At 43.4% G+C, this 17,185-nt stretch overlaps 3 protein-coding genes across 3 annotated transcripts; 1 reads left to right on the forward strand and 2 right to left on the reverse strand.

Annotated features, from left to right (window-relative positions):
* Positions 1 to 977: 977 nt before the first annotated feature.
* On the reverse strand, positions 978 to 3,443 carry LOC135635548 (vacuolar protein 8-like). Its single transcript, XM_065146688.1, has one exon. It carries the CDS (start codon positions 2,895 to 2,897, stop codon positions 1,221 to 1,223), a length of 1,677 nt encoding a protein of 558 aa, XP_065002760.1. The 5' UTR covers positions 2,898 to 3,443; the 3' UTR covers positions 978 to 1,220.
* Positions 3,444 to 8,652: 5,209 nt separating this feature from the next.
* Positions 8,653 to 12,870, reverse strand: LOC135636665 (DNA-directed RNA polymerases II, IV and V subunit 6A-like). Its single transcript, XM_065148546.1, has 6 exons — positions 12,747 to 12,870; positions 11,423 to 11,456; positions 11,163 to 11,335; positions 11,026 to 11,077; positions 9,056 to 9,123; positions 8,653 to 8,955 (listed from the first exon to the last, which is right to left on the reverse strand). Exons 1-6 carry the CDS (start codon positions 12,779 to 12,781, stop codon positions 8,886 to 8,888), a joined length of 432 nt encoding a protein of 143 aa, XP_065004618.1. The 5' UTR covers positions 12,782 to 12,870; the 3' UTR covers positions 8,653 to 8,885.
* Positions 12,871 to 13,869: 999 nt separating this feature from the next.
* Positions 13,870 to 16,981, forward strand: LOC103979484 (protein IQ-DOMAIN 22). The gene is made up of 3 exons (XM_009395649.3): positions 13,870 to 14,587; positions 15,530 to 15,724; positions 16,058 to 16,981. The coding sequence occupies exons 1-3, from the start codon at positions 14,159 to 14,161 to the stop codon at positions 16,769 to 16,771; spliced, it is 1,338 nt and encodes a 445-aa protein (XP_009393924.2). The 5' UTR covers positions 13,870 to 14,158; the 3' UTR covers positions 16,772 to 16,981.
* Positions 16,982 to 17,185: the final 204 nt, after the last annotated feature.

Raw genomic sequence — 17,185 nt, forward strand, 5'->3', positions numbered from 1 at the left:
ACCGATCAAGTTGGTTCAGGGGAGCTTCCACGGTTGCTCGCCAACATGGATAGTACGTTCCTCTCTTGACATTGAGAATCTGCAAAATAAAGTGCTTATATAAGGAGATTTTTGACGATTTCTCCCTTGACGCTCAAATTAGACGATGTTGCACGAGAGAGTAAGAGCCTTATGAGTTGGAGAGAGTTAGTCTTAGGTAGTGTTCCAAGAACTTGTCTTCATTCTCCCACTTTTTCACCATACGAGGTGACAACTTTTATAATTCAGAAGAATAATAGCATGATATTAGAGAAGATCCTCCGAATCCTCCATATGGTTAGCATATTTTGATGTTATTTGTGTTATTATAAGTCGGAGACCCAACCACAAAACTAATACCGGGTCAGTATAAGCTATTGGATGTCGACTTGGACTGTGTCGGCATGAGCAATGTCAACTCGGGTGAGGCCCGCATGCCAAGTATCTCAGCTCAGAGACGTGTCGGATTGACTGCTTAAAGATATAGTGTTGTTTACTTGCATGAATTAAATCTTCCTTGTTTCAGATCAAAGATTGCTTGTCGTGTGTAACTAATGGATTATTTGGATTTCACCACCGACGCGAGTTGAAGGAGACGCATCAACAAAACAGCTTCACGACCAATACAAGCGACACTCCCACGAAACAAAGCTAATCAAGCACTGGAGCCAAGCTGTCACGGATCCATGAGCAAATCAACAAGCTACCGACACAAAGTGAATCGAGCTATATCCACTTCGTCTCCAACGCAAGGAAACTGAGGAAAGCTGTCTTCCCTCGAATAGGGCCTGTTGAATGATTGAAGCACGAGGAAGCATCCTTTGAGGCTTCAATTGATCGAGACAATGGAAACTTCCATCCGCTGGCAATCAGCTTCCTTGATCAGGTTAAAGCATCGTCTTCTTGAACGGAGGAAAACTAGAGGAGGAGACAAGCATCATATATCACTGCAACTCTGGTGCAGTAAAGAGAGGAAAGCTGGTCAGAATAGCAATGAAATTTACAGTGGAAGTTCATCAAGATAATTCATTTAGACTGAAACGACTCAGTATGGATTAAACTATCAGAACCAGAACAAACACACCACTAGTACATACAGCTTAGGAGATAAACAAGCGCTACGTTTACTTGATAGCCTCAGCTCTCTCTGATTCCGGGAGCCGGTGAAACAGCAGCATCCTATACAAGATCAGCAAACATGTCTATCTTCTGATGAACAAGTTCTTCAATTTCCCCTTCTCTAATCTTTCAAGCAGCTTCTTGGCACCAGTCACATCCATGTCGGCAAGCTTCTTGAGGCACCCAACGGCGCCGCAGGAGTTCATCAGCTTCTTGCACCTCTTGCTCGACGACAGCGACAGCAGGCAGGACACTGCATACTTCTTGGCTGTGTTGTGAGGATTCGAATCGAGCAGGCGAACCAGATCGGCCACGCTCTTCTCGTCCTTCTTAAGCTCCCTGCTGTTCTGAGGACAGCTCATTAAGCCCGCAATGGCCTGCGCAGCGGCCTCTCTGGCCTTGTTCGTCTTGGCGTCAAGCATCCTCGCGAGCAAGGCCACACAACCGAACTCGCCGATTACCTTCTTCATCTCGGATGAGTTTGATAGCCTGCAGATGATGGATGCTGCTGCCTGCTGCGCGCCGAGCGATCCGTCCTTGAGTACATGGACCAAGCGAGGGAGGACGCCCAGCGAAACGAGGCTGTCGGCCGCCACCGACCCCATCAGGTTCCTCAACGCGCCAACCGCTGATTCCTGCGGGAATGGCCCATCAAGGTAAGACAGGAGGCTGCGCACTCCCCCCTCGGAGACTACTGACCTCCGCAGGCTGTCGTTGCTGGCGGTGAGATGCTGCAAGCACTCTGCGGCATGCTCTTTGGAGCCGAGAACGATTCCAGAATCGAGGAGATCGATCATGACTCGAATGAGGCCCTCCTCCACCAGTGTTTGCCTGACTTCGGGCACTGCAGAAAGATTCTTCAGCGTCCCTGCGGCCGCTGATTGGCAAATCGAGTCTCCTGTTTGGCATATCTCGATCAGCACCGGTACACCTCCGTGGCCGACTATTGAGCGGGCGGTGTCGGCGGCCATGGATAGTCTCTGGAGCGATACGACTGACTTCTCTCTACAGAACAGGCTTCCGGACTCTGCCAGCCTGATTAGAGGTGGGAGCACTCCTTCCGAAACCAATAGCTTCTCGCAGCTCCCTGACTCCGTGAGCAAGCAAATCATTGTAGCTGTCTTCTCTCTGGTCTTCGAGGAGGTTGCACTGAGCAATCGTATCAGAGCGCCGATACTGCTCCGGCCGAAGGCAGCAAGCACACCCTTCTCGCCCTCCATCATCACCTCAAGAAGTCTGTCCACAGCCCGGTGCTTGGCCTCGGCATGACCAATCTGCAAGCGGGCTAGTAATTCGTGTACGCTGTCGTGCATCGGCGTCGCGTTCTGCGAGTTGGCGAGAATCGGGGACATGGCGGCATCGCCGAGGACCCCGGTCTTCACCAGCAACGCACAGTCATTCAGAACGAGGTCGAGCTCACCCGACAAGGCGTCGAGGTCGCTCTGCATCTGGAGCTTGCCCAAGCAAAGCGGCTCCGCGGGGCAGCAGCGGCCGGCGAGCTCGATGGCTTCCACGAGGGTGTTCGTCACGGACAGCAGCAGTTCTTTACAGAGTGCGTTCTTGGCGAAGCAGGGGTGGATTGAGAAGTCGGAGAGGCACGGCGAGACGCGCTCTAGTTTGGAGATTATGTATTTCCATCTTGCCGGGAAGCCTGCGGCAGCCCGGGCCTTGTCGACGGCGGTAGGGACGAGCTGCCGTGCTTGAGACAACAGGTGGCTGGCGGAATTGACATCCGAGATAGGCTCAGTTTCTTCGGCCATGGATCGCAGGCAGCGTCTGTGATCTGAAACGGCTATGGTAAGGAGACGAATGTTAAAGAGAAAGCAGTAAAGACGAAACTTCAACGACAAGGAGAAGAAGAAGAAGAAGCGGTGGGAATCGTTTTCATGAGGCAAAGGGGGAGGGTGGCCATGATGATAGACGGAAGCTGGAGAGAGTGGAGGGCCATAAAATAATAGAATGCGAGGAAGATGCAGATAGCTTTCGCAGCTTGAAGAATCATTCTCAGATCATAAGGGGTTCGTTTGGTGATAACAATGTCCGACCAACCAAATCAAGAACAGGTACTAAAAGGTGACTGCATTAATTCTACTTAATGGTGGGTTTGGACCGAAGATATACTTTGCACTGCTGTAATCTCTCTTTAAAGGGACACTAACTATAACGCTACTAGAAAAACCAATCAAAGTCAGTAGCTGCCAGAGATTGTTCCAAGCATTTCAAAATTTGAAGAAGAATCGTTCCCAAGTGCAGTAGCTGCCAGCACAGACACGTCTCAGACTCACCTCAGTAGACTGTTCAGCTTCCTCTTCTCCCAGCGTTTCAAAATTTCAAGAGCAATAGCTACTCGGTGCAGGAGGACACCCACTCTGAGCTACTTTTTTATCTTTTTCTTCTTTCATGTTTATCCATGTCAGTTTCTGAGCTTCCTCCTGCTGCAGAATTTATAGCTTGGAAACGACTCTCTTTTTCGAACTAGGTCAAGGTGGCTTGCAGTGGTAGCTCATATACATGTCTTTTAGTGTGTCCTCGTTGGGGAAACCGAAGAGGTGCTCTTGCCTTTTCTTGATAGGAATTATATAGCAATTTAGGACAAAAGTATATCAACTTGAACAGAGGAAGGAACTGATGTGCATTTGGGAAGTCATCGACAGCACTCCACGCGGCTACACAATAGGCGAAGGTCATTCCATGTCGGCAAGCAACAACATTTGCATGCAAAGACGAGCTGCCTGCACGTGAGCAGAGCTTGCGTTCGCAGCTTTCCTAAAGGACCCACCGCGGAAGACGGGACAACCCGCCCTATCCCGTTCCTGTTCCAGATCCGGTTCGATCGGACCGGATCCACGGTCCAAAGCTCACACCACCACATTCCCGGTTCAAAGAGAGCATAGCGTGAAGTGGAGACTTGGTGAGCTTTGAGCGAGAAGACTTGGCTTCAAAGAGAGCAGAAGAAGAGGTGGAGGTACTGTGTCGACGGGGAGACTCTTGCTTTGCTTTAGCTACAAGGAGGAGAGATTTCACGTACGCCGGGAGAAGCCGTTGGTGTGCGTCTTTCCACCTCTTTCTGGTGCTTTAGGGACGAAGCAACGCCCGAGGAAAAGGGAAGGCTGTGAGCGACGGGAGGGGGCCCGCCGGCAGAGTAGAGTACCAAAGCCAGCTTTTATCCTTTGCCTTCTGTAGCACAATAAGAGGGGGTCGAAAGAGGACGAAGATTGACATACTACAGTTTTCGGGAAATAAAGATTGACATACTATAGTTTTCTTCCTACAAGATCAAATAACTCATTAAGGATTAAACCATCACTCACATAGGTATTGCCTGTGCATGACCTTCCTGGGAGAAATTAGAAGTTCTTGCCATATATTATAGTTGTATGTACGTGAATCTTAAAGTTTTTTTTTTTTTTTTAATTGTTCGATATGTTGGGTTTTGTGTCAAATTTATTACAAGCTTGTGATAGGCGATCTTGACATCCAAGATGTACCAAATAAATATTTCTCTAATACTTAAATTAGTAGAGTTGCAAGATTCAAGGAAGTATTGAAATAAATTGAAGTGTTAATATGTGTGCTAATTACATGAAATCAATCATCATTATTTGAACGTAGAGATATATGTTGAATCGTCGAATGTGATGACTTATGCTAACATCATGAGTTCTTGATTGACATATCAAAATTCATAAAAGGGATCTTCATCATTTATAAAAGTATTCCTTTATAGAGAAACCAATCACTCGGATTAGAAGGCCTTGTAAAGTAGACATCTACTATTTGCATTAAGTAGCTACCTCCAGCGGTTCTATCACAAGGTAAGAAACCTTCAATGTTCAGTACGAGGTATACAAACCTCTAAGAGGAATATGAACATCCAGATGACAGAATGATTCATCCTTCATCCGCATGTATCGCAGAACGAGAAAAGCAAGAGTGGGCTATCTATGTATCATTCATGAAATTATTCGTCCTCATGACCTTCGTCATCACTAAAGGAAGATCGCACTGGCCTCAGCAGCATGCTCAGTAATGGCATCACTGGCTCCAAAAGAATGCCAGGGAGACATCTGTACAAGATTAGCTTGTAGAGTTCCCACAGGCCCTTGGACTCTGATAAGTACTTCAGTACCAAGACAGGAGAATGTGGGCTTCTCATCACTTGCAGGTGGCACACACGTCATATGCAAACACGAACGTCGGAAAACAATTCAGTAAAGGGCATCATAATCCCCACAAAAAAATTGTATACCGAAGTCTATGCAAAAGCATTTAATTTGGAATTTGGAGATGATATTGAGCATTCCCAACTCAGTTCAATTACTTCATCTCGAAGGCATCGGATAGCACCTTTCAAAGCAACATTTCTTATGATGAGTGGTCTGTGATTTCTTTGGATACATGAACATGCACACACGAAAATGGAGAACAACGAGACACACTAGCCAAATGTAATACAAACCACTCGCTGCTTGCTTCTGGACCCTACCCATCAGCTAAAACAACGTTCCACCAATGTAGACAACTGGGTTTGGAAGCTTAAAAATATTAAAATATGTTTCTTTCTCCTGCACAAAATAATCATTCAGGTGAACAATATATCCAACAGATAAATCTTATATTGCAAAAACCCTGTCTTCTGACGCCCCTCGATTAAAAATGACTACTCTTAATTGCTAGTCAGGTCTCAGACTTCATTTGTCCCAAAGCTCAATTTTACTACTAAATTCATACTCAGTCATGATATCACCACTGTATCTACAAGTAGTTCAAATAACACAAATCTTGTTATACTATAGCTTCGTCTCCACACACATTTCTGAGATAGCACTCAACATATACTCTATTAGATTGTGGCATTTGGGTACGGAGTGGCTTGATGGCTATTTTCAAAAAGCTAATGCTCATAAGTTTGAAAATTTTGAATCTAATATAGAAAAATGATAGTCGGAAGGTAATTATGTATCAATAGAGAATCATCCACTCTCGGTATCATGAGAGAAATATCTTGTATATTTTTACCTAGGCAAATTCTTTACCAAGGTCAATTAGATCATGATGAATTCGATAAACGTGATATTCAAATTAAGATATAAGGAGTTTTTCGAGAGAATTCGTTTAGAATGAGACTCGGATGTATTTAGTACGGGCCTAATAGCACAATACCCAGTATACGATCTATGAGATATTAGATACATGATAACTGAGGATAGACATGCGTAATGGATTAGATCCCCTTGTATTGTTTGGGGACTATGACGTAGTGGCTTAGTATGTCCATAGTTAATGAGTTGAGTAAATTACTATGGAGATAATAATTCACTAAGCCAAAAGGAGTTCTGACAAGTGCAACTCACGGCCAACTCGGTATATGGCCTAGAGGATTATACACATATGACAGACAACATGACAAATAGATGATCGGATTCGAGATATCCGATAAGTCCTTATTTTAATGGATCATTGGAAGAGACCCAATATCCATTAAGATATGGATAATTAGATAGAAATCTAATACCCAATAAGAAGGATCCATTTGAATTAGTGCTAGTCATAGGTGCATTACAAGTTAATCACGTGAGTAATGACACGTGTGACATGATATACACTCTTTTTGCTTATAATTATTATGATACTTTTTCACTTTATATTGCTTGTTGTATGTATATATCGTGATATTCATGAATTCGTACAATAGGAATCAAATCATGATGAAATCGCGATAATGAGACCGATTCACCTTTAAACATAAACCCTAAATAATCCCAGTCATAGGTTACTAGAGATGAACATTAAGATAATCGGACAAACTAATATACTATATACTTGTCCATATGATGGAGGTGGTTGGTCTCATAGCTGCTCGTGTGGGGACACTAGAGATATAGTACATGTGCTCATTGGAGAATGAGTTCATTGATTGATCTACTACGAAATGCTAGATGATACATTATTTTAAGATAATGATTCCATCATCCTGGTGGTGTATCTAATCCTTAGACTTGAGACACCAAGTCTTGTATGAGTACTCCACTATTTGATATCGGAATTATAGACTTGGATATATCAAATCTAACACAGTCAATTATTAGAAACGATAATCAACTTTATGAGGGTTATTGAGTGTCGAAAGAGGATCATCCACTCTCGGTGTCATGAGACGAATATCTCATATGTTTTTGTTCAAACAAATCCTTGACTAGGGTCATTGAGAGAGAAAGAGTTCTTCGAGAGAATCCGATTTGAGTGAGACTCGGGTAGAAACTGTTTAGGCCAGACAGCACCATATCCGGTATATGATCTTTGGGATATTATATGGGTGAGGGACTATAAATACATAGTAATTGATTACATACGAATCTAAAGGATTAGATTACCCTATATCGTTTAGGAACTAATGCATAGTGGCCTAGTACATCCATAGTTGATGAGTCGAGTGAATTATTATGGAGATAATAATTTACTAAGTCAGAAAGAGTTCTAATAGGTATGACTCATGACTAACTTGATATTTAGTCTAGAGGGTCACACACATATGGTAGCTATTATGATGAGTAGACGTTTGGATATGAGATATTCGTTGAAGTCCATATCTTATTGGATATCCAATAAGCCCTTAAATTAATGGATCATATCGATGAGATCCAATAAAAGTTAATGAAATATTATTGGGTAGAGATCCACTAATCTAATAGGCTTGGGTAGAGATATACTAATCTAAGAGATTATTTGATAGAGATTCACTAAGCTAGAAAGAGTTCTAATATATATGACTCATGACCAGCTTGATATTGGACTTAGAGAGTCCACATATACGGTAGATGTTGCGACGAGTAGACGTTCGGATATAAGATATCCCTTGGAGCCAAAATCTTATTGGATACGATCTCTTTAGGTAATACAACTATCATACACATAGTTTTCAGTTTTATAAATTTTTACATATCAATCTTTATACGAGGATGAATACTTTTTTTTGAAAATCTAAATTTTTTGTTCTATGTTCTTTCGCTACGCATATGATATCACCCCTAGATTTTTTACGATGATATCAAAGATAGGTTATTTCCTACGTTAACCTAAGAAACTTAAATAGTTAAATAGAGATTCAGTAATAATATCAATATGACATGATCTACCATCGCAATAGACGAACACGGGCATGAAAACACGCTGAAGAGATCAAATCGTAAATCTTCTTTGAGAGATGCGAAACGTGATCCGCTCGACTGTGACTCACCCGCATACCCGCGTGGTGAGTCAGCAAAAATCACAACGCTTCCTTCGCGCCCTTCTAAGTGCGTTTCGTGCGTAAGCAACGCAGGAGAGATGCACATGGGTAGAGAATACCTTTTCGATGCTCGTATCAGTTACGATGCCAAAAGAAGGTATAATTAAAACCCCAATTAGGAGATATTGACGGTCGTGTGTGGCCAAAGTCTACGAACATCGGTCACGGATTAGTGACGTTGGATAAGAGTAAGACGGCACACGCAAAGCATGTCATATAGAGTGTCGTAGTTAAACCACCACATTTGCCAAGCATAGTCTACAAACAACGGTCACAAATAGGTGAAATTGACCAAAGAGGACAGCCTTCGCTGGAATGCCTAATTAAACGTTTTATGACAGCATGCTGTTCAGATGATCCTTCTCCAATCAACTTCCATCTATCTAATTCAATCTAGTGTGATAGGTACACTGCAAATGTAGCAACCATGGAAGCAGGAAGGGGTTTGATGGTCATCAGCTTAGTCCCCGCCAACTTGCCTCTTCCAGGAATCCTCCACTATTAGTTCGTCGACTCCCCAGTCTTCGTAACTGTTGCAATGTGTCAATGCAATCAAAATCAGTATTAGTAATGCCAAATTCAACCATCATTCAAAGTTAATATACATAACAAAAGAACTAAAGATAGCACCTTCCATCTGGTAAATATCGCCTGATGGTAAATGGTATCTTGCGCTCGCGAAGTTCTTTCATTGCTATCTAAAATCACATAATAATATAGGAATTAGAACAGCCGTGTACCTCCAACAACCAGAATACCATAGTTGTACACTATTAAGGATACACCATCTAGATGGATCAAATCACACACAATTCAAATTACCAATTGCCAGAAAAATGGTAGTTTACTTAATAATGCAGCAAGCCAGGCCATGGCCTCCTAGTAACTGTTTGCTAAACATTCTCATCACAAGACAGGTCATGGCATGTCCTACAGGCAATTCTTTGGACATCAAGATGGGTTAAACTGTCTCAAATAGTTTGTATCAGCTAACGAGACAGATGATAGTGAGTGTAAAGAGAAGCATATCAGAAGTGTGGGAATGGCAGAATGATTGCCCCAACGATAATATGGTTTATTCAGTGCTCATTTAGTGGGGTGTTTTTAATTCATTTGTTGAAGCATCAGGTTTTCCAAGAAAAATGTAGTAAAATGAGTGTATAAACCATTACTTTTAGAGGACTAAACATAGTCTGAAACTAGAGATACAATAACCATTCATTTATCCTGACCCACTTAAATAATCAGTGAAAAAATGACTTCAGATAACAGATTCTTTTTATTATAGGTGCACTAACATTGAACAACACAACACAAAATTCATATATAACAAATGCAAGGGCTCTATGATGTAGAACCAATCTTATCTATCTCTTATTCAAATAAATTTGATTAACTTGGAGGTTATTTTTCATATCACCAGTTGCCACATAGCAACATACTAAATAATTCTGATCTAGTTTCCTAGTTTACTCAAGAAGAAAATGTGAGAATTTTTTTTAAAGATTATGATTGTGATTAAAAATTTGAAATCCTGATGAAAGATATTATGAAGATTGATTTCTACGAGTATGCAATCATGTCAATCAATAATATTATCTTCTTCGATGGGAAAATCAAATTATATATTTGATTTGATTCAATTGTAAATTCTCTACTTTTATATTTTTCCTTTTCTTTTCTTGTACTTAGCCTAAAAAGAGTGTAAGAACATTGTAATGAAAATAAATCAGAGATTGATCAATAAATGAGTTCTTTTTCCACCTTGAGTGTGAGTAGTGCAAAGCCACATTTGTTTTCCGATGACTAGATTCCATCACTGATGGGAGAAGGTGTGAGACTTTCATCCTAGGAGTGTTCTCCTTGAGTCAAAGCGATTTTGATAGTTATCCATTTATTTTCTTATTATCTTTTAGTTACTATCAGTTATTCCTCTCTTTTATGTTCCTAAAAAAAATATTATACTGCTCTCTTCCTACATCAATCTAGAATGGCAAGTAAAGACACTTGCAATTATCCAAACAAGGTGGAACTCAAAGCCCATAAGAAATCAATCAAACAGTAGAAAGAGTTACACTCAAATTTTCGGTCTATACGGAACCTTATGTTAGATCCTTCTATGATACTTTCTGGGACCACATTATTTTGCCAAACTACTTTAACTTGAATAATGCTTTTCTCTGCCATCATTTCCATGTTTTTATCAAAGATCATGTTTGAAAACTAACCAACTAAAATTTGATTGCAAGTCCTATTATAAAAAGCTCATATTTCATGTTGCTGGACAAACTGAAATATGAACAAATCCTACAACAACATTATCAGTTAATCTTAGAAGATTCTTTAAAGCATTTTTCTTTGAAGCCAGTTGTCACCCTTAAGACATCATCCAAAATTTAATAAGTTTGGTAATATGAAAAGTGTGCAAATAAGGCCAGCACTTTTAACATATGTTGCTCCTTTTAATATTTTGACCCTAAAATATAACACTCTAGAGAATTAGATATTTTTAGAGATGCATATCTGCATAAGATAAATGCTTCTAACAAAATTCTATCTAATCATTTCAAAATAAAAATATATGTTGTTAAAAATCATACCTCCAAAGGGTCAGTCTCACCCTCCAACTCAACCATCACTGGAGCATTCATGCTGTTCACCAAAGTTGGATTACTAAAAAAGCTGATACAAAATCCAAATGTGCATAAATCAATGGATAAAACTAGAAATTACCGACCTGATTTGCAGAGCTCGTGTACCAAGAATCCTAGCACGTTCATATTTTGTCATGTATTTTGATGTTTTTCTAGGCCGTTCAACTCGTTCTTGCTCCTTTTCCTCACCCTCAGCTCCTACAACATCATCCGGCATGTCTTCATTGTTATTTTCCTGATCTTCCTCTACTCCTTCCTTCACAAATGCAATTGATATTTCATTATCTCCAGCAAACACATCAAGTATGCAAGCTGACCTAGAAAGGGAAAAGCCAATAGTTACCTCAATTTCTGGTTCTGGTGGCTCATCTTCATAACTGCACAAACACAGAAATTAAAGACTAGCAGCTAGGGCTAGACTAATTCAGTGCAATAGACACAGAAATTAAAATGATAACATACCATCGTCATAATCCGACACCAAAACCAAGTTATTAAGCCCACAAGAAGAACAAACTTCCTTAACAAAATGTTTAACATAGAACCTACATTTGTAAATAGTTTTACAATGGGATCATGATATGCTATCTATCTTCTTCTCTGGTCTGAGGGTGTATTTTGTTTCACTGGAAGTGGATATCAAATATGAAACTTTCTGAAAGTGACCAACATTCAGTGTTTGTTTACTGAAACTTATAGGAAATGCACAATTTAGCCTGAAGTTCACATTCAAATTCTAACTAATTTTCTTATTTCATATCTTGAAAGACTACAAGTCATGCAAAGTGGCTTTAGCCCAGAGATCACTACCCCGAGTGTTAATCAGTGTATGAACCCTTACTAATGATCAATCACCTAATGGCAGTACCTCAAAAGCAGAAGGAAAAAGTTTATGGAACAAATAAAAAGCCTTTAACTACATTCAATTTGGGTTCAAGATCAAAATGGCATGATTTGCATGGACCATGACGACAATTCTATACTCCCATTAGGGTTCAAGATTAAAGTGGTATGTGAATAAGTTCATAAACCGATGATTTCATAGTTAATATGTAAACTTTGTTAGCTTAAAGGTCACCATAATTTTGACATATTAAGAAAATTACACGGGAAATAGTAACATAAAACATGCATAGCATCAACTAATGATGCAGTTGAAAGGAAAAGTGAGGGTCTTTAAAAGCACAGCAATATCCCATCGAAGCATTATTCCTCCTCTCCTGTAAGTATTTCGACATCAGGCGGAACCAGACGACAAAAAAAGAGGCTTTACTGGAAAATCGGTGACTAACAATAAGGCAGCATCAGATACATAAACTGGGAACAATCTTTCTAGGCGTTCCCTAACATATGCGAACGCAACCAACTGCAAACCAAACATTGGTATCACACCGTCTAAAACCACATATTTCAGACACGATCAATCTCAACGCGCCAGAAAAACGCAGAAGACGATCATAACCACGAAACGTAATCATCACAAACTCATCCGAAGCAATCAAACTAATGCACCACCGGCAGATTAGTCAATGACCAATCCAAGGTTCTGTTACATCATCCAATCTATATTTCGGCGAGACGATTCGAGGAACCACAAGCGAAGGAAAGCTCAGAATCAAAAGAACGAAGAGAACAAAGGAAAGGAGGGAGAAAGTATCGTCTCGAACCCCATGTCGACGTCATCGTAATCATCGTCCGCCATTATCCAAGCCGAAAAGCCCCCTTATCGTTCTCTCCCTCTCCCCTCTACCCAGAAGCAAGAACCCTAGAAGTTTCGAACAAAAAGTTTAAATCCCCGTAGTGGGGTTATTTATAACCAAACAATAAATTGGGCCGTTCTTTGAGCCGGACGAAGGAACCGAAACGGGCCGTGAATTGGGTCATTCATTGATCCGCTTTTCTATTCTTATTTAACCGGCGTGTTGAGAGTATCAATCGAGTGTAAACAGTTTGACCAACATTGACTCCTCAGGAGTTGTTGCTGCAGGGGGTGAAACAATCGGTCAGGGAACCCGTCCGAACAGCAAAGAGAACAGACCCTGATTTCACCCCACCCGACACATCCAACCAACCCAATTATTGAAGACACGGCAGCAGCCACCGTCTCATCCTTATCACGCCCACTGTTCTTTTAATGTTGGGTGTCCCCGAGTCCGCGCGGTGGGTGGAACACGCCGACCCGAACCGGCGTGACGCCACCTCACCCATGGTCCACCGCCGTCCCTCGTCGATCCGGCCGGATCTGACCGTCCGATCGTCGAAGAGCCGGGCTCATCTGTCGCGCGCGAGACGGGGAACACGGTGGCGTCGGACGGTTCTTGGGGGGGAGGCGAGGGCATGGTCGCACTCCGTGACTTCATCCCACCGACATCCGCCGAGATGGTGCGGTTCACTGTGCGTACCTATGTTTCCTGTCTCAGCCGACAAAGATAAGCTTGATGGTTTGTGAGAGAAGGGTCGATGGGTCTTCTCATATGTTTAAGAAAAACACGCCGACACATCAAATATACTTTTTGCGGAACCAAAATGTTTTTTTTATTATTTTTTAATACATTCTTAGGGTGAAACGGATGAGGCGCAGTGGATCCGGTGTCTCCATCAAGATACCTCTCACAGTAGGATGACCTTCCATTGGCTAGTATCCCGTGGGCCCGATCATGAGATCACCAGCTGCAAAAGAGAAACAAACTCAAACCACACACGATTTCAAGGGTAAAATGGTAAAATAGTTATCCTTCGTAATAATAATAATAATAATAAAACTCGTCAAATGGAGACTCAAATTGTTATCGGCAGTGCGCGACTTGTCCTTCCCTTCCCTCTCTGTCGCTGACTCTATGGCACACCTTTTGCTTCTTCTCTTCCCTCTTGTTCTCGATCACTCGTATTCTTTTGCTTTCTTTTGGATTTAATTTCCCGCTCTTTCCCTTTCTTCCTTGGCTTTTGTATTCGTTTCTGATGGGATCTTAAGTAGAAGAATTAGATAGGCGAAGGGGTCGGAGAGGAGCTGGCCTCTTGATTTAACGTGGGGGAGTGGGCAGAGGAGAGTCAGTGAGGAGCGAGAGGGAGGAGGGCTGGAATGGGGAGGGCCACGAAGTGGCTCCGCAGCCTATTCGGCTGGAAGAAGGCGGATCCCGCCAGCGACGTCGAGCCGGCCAAGGATAAGAGGAGGTGGGGCTTCATGAGGCCGTTCCGGGAGAAGGAGCAGCAGCAGCGGAAGGGAGAGCAGACAACGGCGGTGGTCATGGAGGAGCGGAAGGGGTCGTACAGGGAGGTGCCGAAGCGGTTCGGGGCGGCAGACGAGGAGGAGCAGAACAAGCGCGCGATTGCCGTAGCGGCGGCCACCGCGGCTGTGGCGGAGGCGGCCGTGGCCGCAGCTCAGGCGGCGGCAGCGGTCGTCCGGCTGACCAGCAGCGGGAGAAGCGCCGTGGGGTTCTCCCTGGCTGCCGCTGGTAAGCGGGAAGAGGGGGCGGCGATCAAGATCCAGGCCGTGTTCCGGGGATACCTGGTTCGTTTCTCTTCTCTGTCCCTTCAATTGCAGTCTAAAATGTGCTTGTTGACGGAAAATTCGAAAGATTTCCTAGGAAAGGAAGGAAATTTGAAGGTCCAATCTGTTCCTTAACTCGATCCTCTGTTTTCATCACGAATCAGAAGAAAAGTCATTGTTCTTCTCTTTCCATCAGATCCAAATGGAAGGGTTAAGCTGGGAAACCGAGCTGCTTCCCTCATCTGCAATTTACATTGGCCGGTCCTTTGATCGCATAATTATCGCTCATCCGGGCACTTCGACGAGAGCCAAAAGCATCGGTCTGTGAGCTCCTCAACTGCCTTGGGTGGAGCGATCTGGATTGCGTGATTCGATTGGATCCTGTCACCTCAAATTTGCTATTTTTCCCGGTCTGCGGTCGCTATCTCCCTTCTCGCCTTGAATGCAGAACCCTTTTGGCTTTTCCATCCCCCATCTTCCTTTTTCCCATTACTTGTCTGTCCCTCCCCCATCTTTCCGCCATTTACTTCATCAGCTCCCTCACTGTGTATAGACCTGTATCCTCTGCGCCATTGGTTGTTGCAGCTTGCAGTGGTATTGGTGCTATAAGTGGCATTGGATCGCAGCCTTATCCTTTCCATCGTCCTCATACTTTTACTCTCTGCTTTTGGCTTTATTCTTCTCTTTAATCTTTCTCAACGCTGCTTCTCCTGTCTACTTGTACCGCAGTGGTTAGTCCTCGGCTCATGAATCTCGTGGACCACATTTAGGACAATTTGGTTGGGATGGGTCATAATTTTCTTGGCCGTCCTACCAACTCTGAATTATTGAGTCATTGTTGACTTGGGGTCAATGTAGTTAAATCCTGTGTTCTTCCACAAGTTAATCTACTTTCTTGTTCTTCCACAAGTTCTTCGGATAAATCCTGTGTTCGGTAAATTGACCCCTGTTGATGTTGTGAAGGCAAGGAGGGCATTGAAAGCACTCAAGGGGCTGGTGAAGCTGCAGGCACTGGTGAGAGGTAACATTGTGAGGAAACAGGCCGCGGAGACGCTGCGATGCATGCAAGCATTAGTGAGAGTCCAAGCTCGGGCACGGGCGTGCCGTGTGCTCCGTTCCGAAAGGAGCAAGTTCGAGAAGGCCCCCAGCGGCCATTCTGTAAGTGTAGATTTTGTTCTTCCTCTTGTAGAGGTATAGCTAATACTCATTTTTGTTGTTAGTTCATAAGTTGTCTCGAAATCCAAAGCTGCCTCAGATTTGCATTTATATGAATAATCACAACTATCATTGTTTGAGCTGCTAATTCATTTGTTATAAGGAGCAAAAGATGAAAGGGAGGGAGGAAGTGTTAATACTTAGCCATTATTACGTTCCAGGGAACCCCAACTCTCGAGCAACATGGAACTTTCTGTTCCTGGCAAACCTGGTTCTTCCTGCATGCTGAATAGCTAGTAATGCACATTAATGAAGTCATGCTATTGTCGTCTGCAGAGAGGTTCCTCGAGGCCAGCCAGTAGTGACGCAGCCCACCGGGAGCGAGCAACCTCTGCAGGATGGAACTGGTTGGACCGCTGGATGGAGGAACGGTATTGGGACAGCCGAGAATCCGTGAAGAAGGCAGGGCATGGTGCTTCCATGGACGATGATAAGAATGCGAAGATTCTTGAAGTAGATCCAGGGAAGCCCCAGTTTCATCACAAGAGGCGGAACACGCACAACCACTCCTCTTGCTCCACACTGACTTCGGACCAGAACAGCCATAGCTTCGTCACCGTCCCCGACTCACCGTCGGTGGAATCCACCGCCGCCCAACATTTCGTGCCTAGCTCGTCCTCCGTCGAAATGCAGCAATCTGTGGGCCACCTGAGGTACCCTTTCGAGGCCGGGGAGTACGGGGAGAGCCCGCAATTCTACTCTGCTTCGTCGCGACCGGGAAGCTCGAGGAAGGGGCCGTTCACGCCGTCGAAGAGCGACTGCTCCCGCAGCCTGTTCAGTGGCTACTCTGACTACCCAAACTACATGGCCAACACCGAGTCTTCGAGGGCGAAGGTGCGGTCTCACAGCGCGCCGAAGCAGAGGCCGGACCGGCAGAATCCTTTGGGGCCCTTCGCTCAGCGGTCGTCGTCTCTGCACGCCAAGTCCTCAAACAAGGCTTACCCGGGCTCCGGCCGGTTGGATAGGTTAGGGTTGCCCATCGGGATTTGATGGAATCAACCTCGGAGATCACTGTGTTCATAACGTTTTGCTTCTTTTGTTTGGCAATGACTGAAGCAGTCTCTGACAATCTCGGACGAAGTCCCTAACCATGTTTATGTTCTGCTGTTCATCTTGTAAGGTTACCTGGAGATGTAAGTTTAGTGTAGGATTGCCATCAGCTCCAAAGTTTAATGCTTCCAAGATTTCTGCTGGTTTGCACATTGCTTGCTCATACAATCCTGAAATCTTTGGATAGATTCTGTTGCCCAACTTGCTTTAAAATAACATAGGTGGAATCTTATTATATATCACCTGAGTGGGAGTCAGGAGATTGATTGCAAGCAGTGTGGTGTCAGTCATGGAAGGCGTGCCAGTGCCGGTCATGCTACGTTGCACTTGGTTTTACTGAAGAACAATTTAATG

The sequence above is a fragment of the Musa acuminata genome, chromosome BXJ3-4, assembly GCF_036884655.1.
Source record: "Musa acuminata AAA Group cultivar baxijiao chromosome BXJ3-4, Cavendish_Baxijiao_AAA, whole genome shotgun sequence".
Lineage (NCBI taxonomy): Eukaryota > Viridiplantae > Streptophyta > Magnoliopsida > Zingiberales > Musaceae > Musa > Musa acuminata.

Bases quoted from the DNA above. Each gene is read 5' to 3' on its own strand.
- LOC135635548 (XM_065146688.1), bottom strand. From the start codon at position 2,897: ATGGCCGAAGAAACTGAGCCTATCTCGGATGTCAATTCCGCCAGCCAC.
- LOC135636665 (XM_065148546.1), bottom strand. From the start codon at position 12,781: ATGGCGGACGATGATTACGATGACGTCGACATGGG. The intron at 11,457-12,746 runs GTTCGAGACGAT...GTGTTTGTGCAG, and splicing joins TACGATGACGTCGACATGGG to TTATGAAGATGAGCCACCAG. The intron at 11,336-11,422 runs GTAACTATTGGC...GCATTTGTGAAG, and splicing joins CACCAGAACCAGAAATTGAG to GAAGGAGTAGAGGAAGATCA.
- LOC103979484 (XM_009395649.3), top strand. From the start codon at position 14,159: ATGGGGAGGGCCACGAAGTGGCTCCGCAGCCTATTCGGCTGGAAGAAG. The intron at 14,588-15,529 runs GTTCGTTTCTCT...GATGTTGTGAAG, and splicing joins CCGTGTTCCGGGGATACCTG to GCAAGGAGGGCATTGAAAGC. The intron at 15,725-16,057 runs GTAAGTGTAGAT...TGTCGTCTGCAG, and splicing joins AGGCCCCCAGCGGCCATTCT to AGAGGTTCCTCGAGGCCAGC.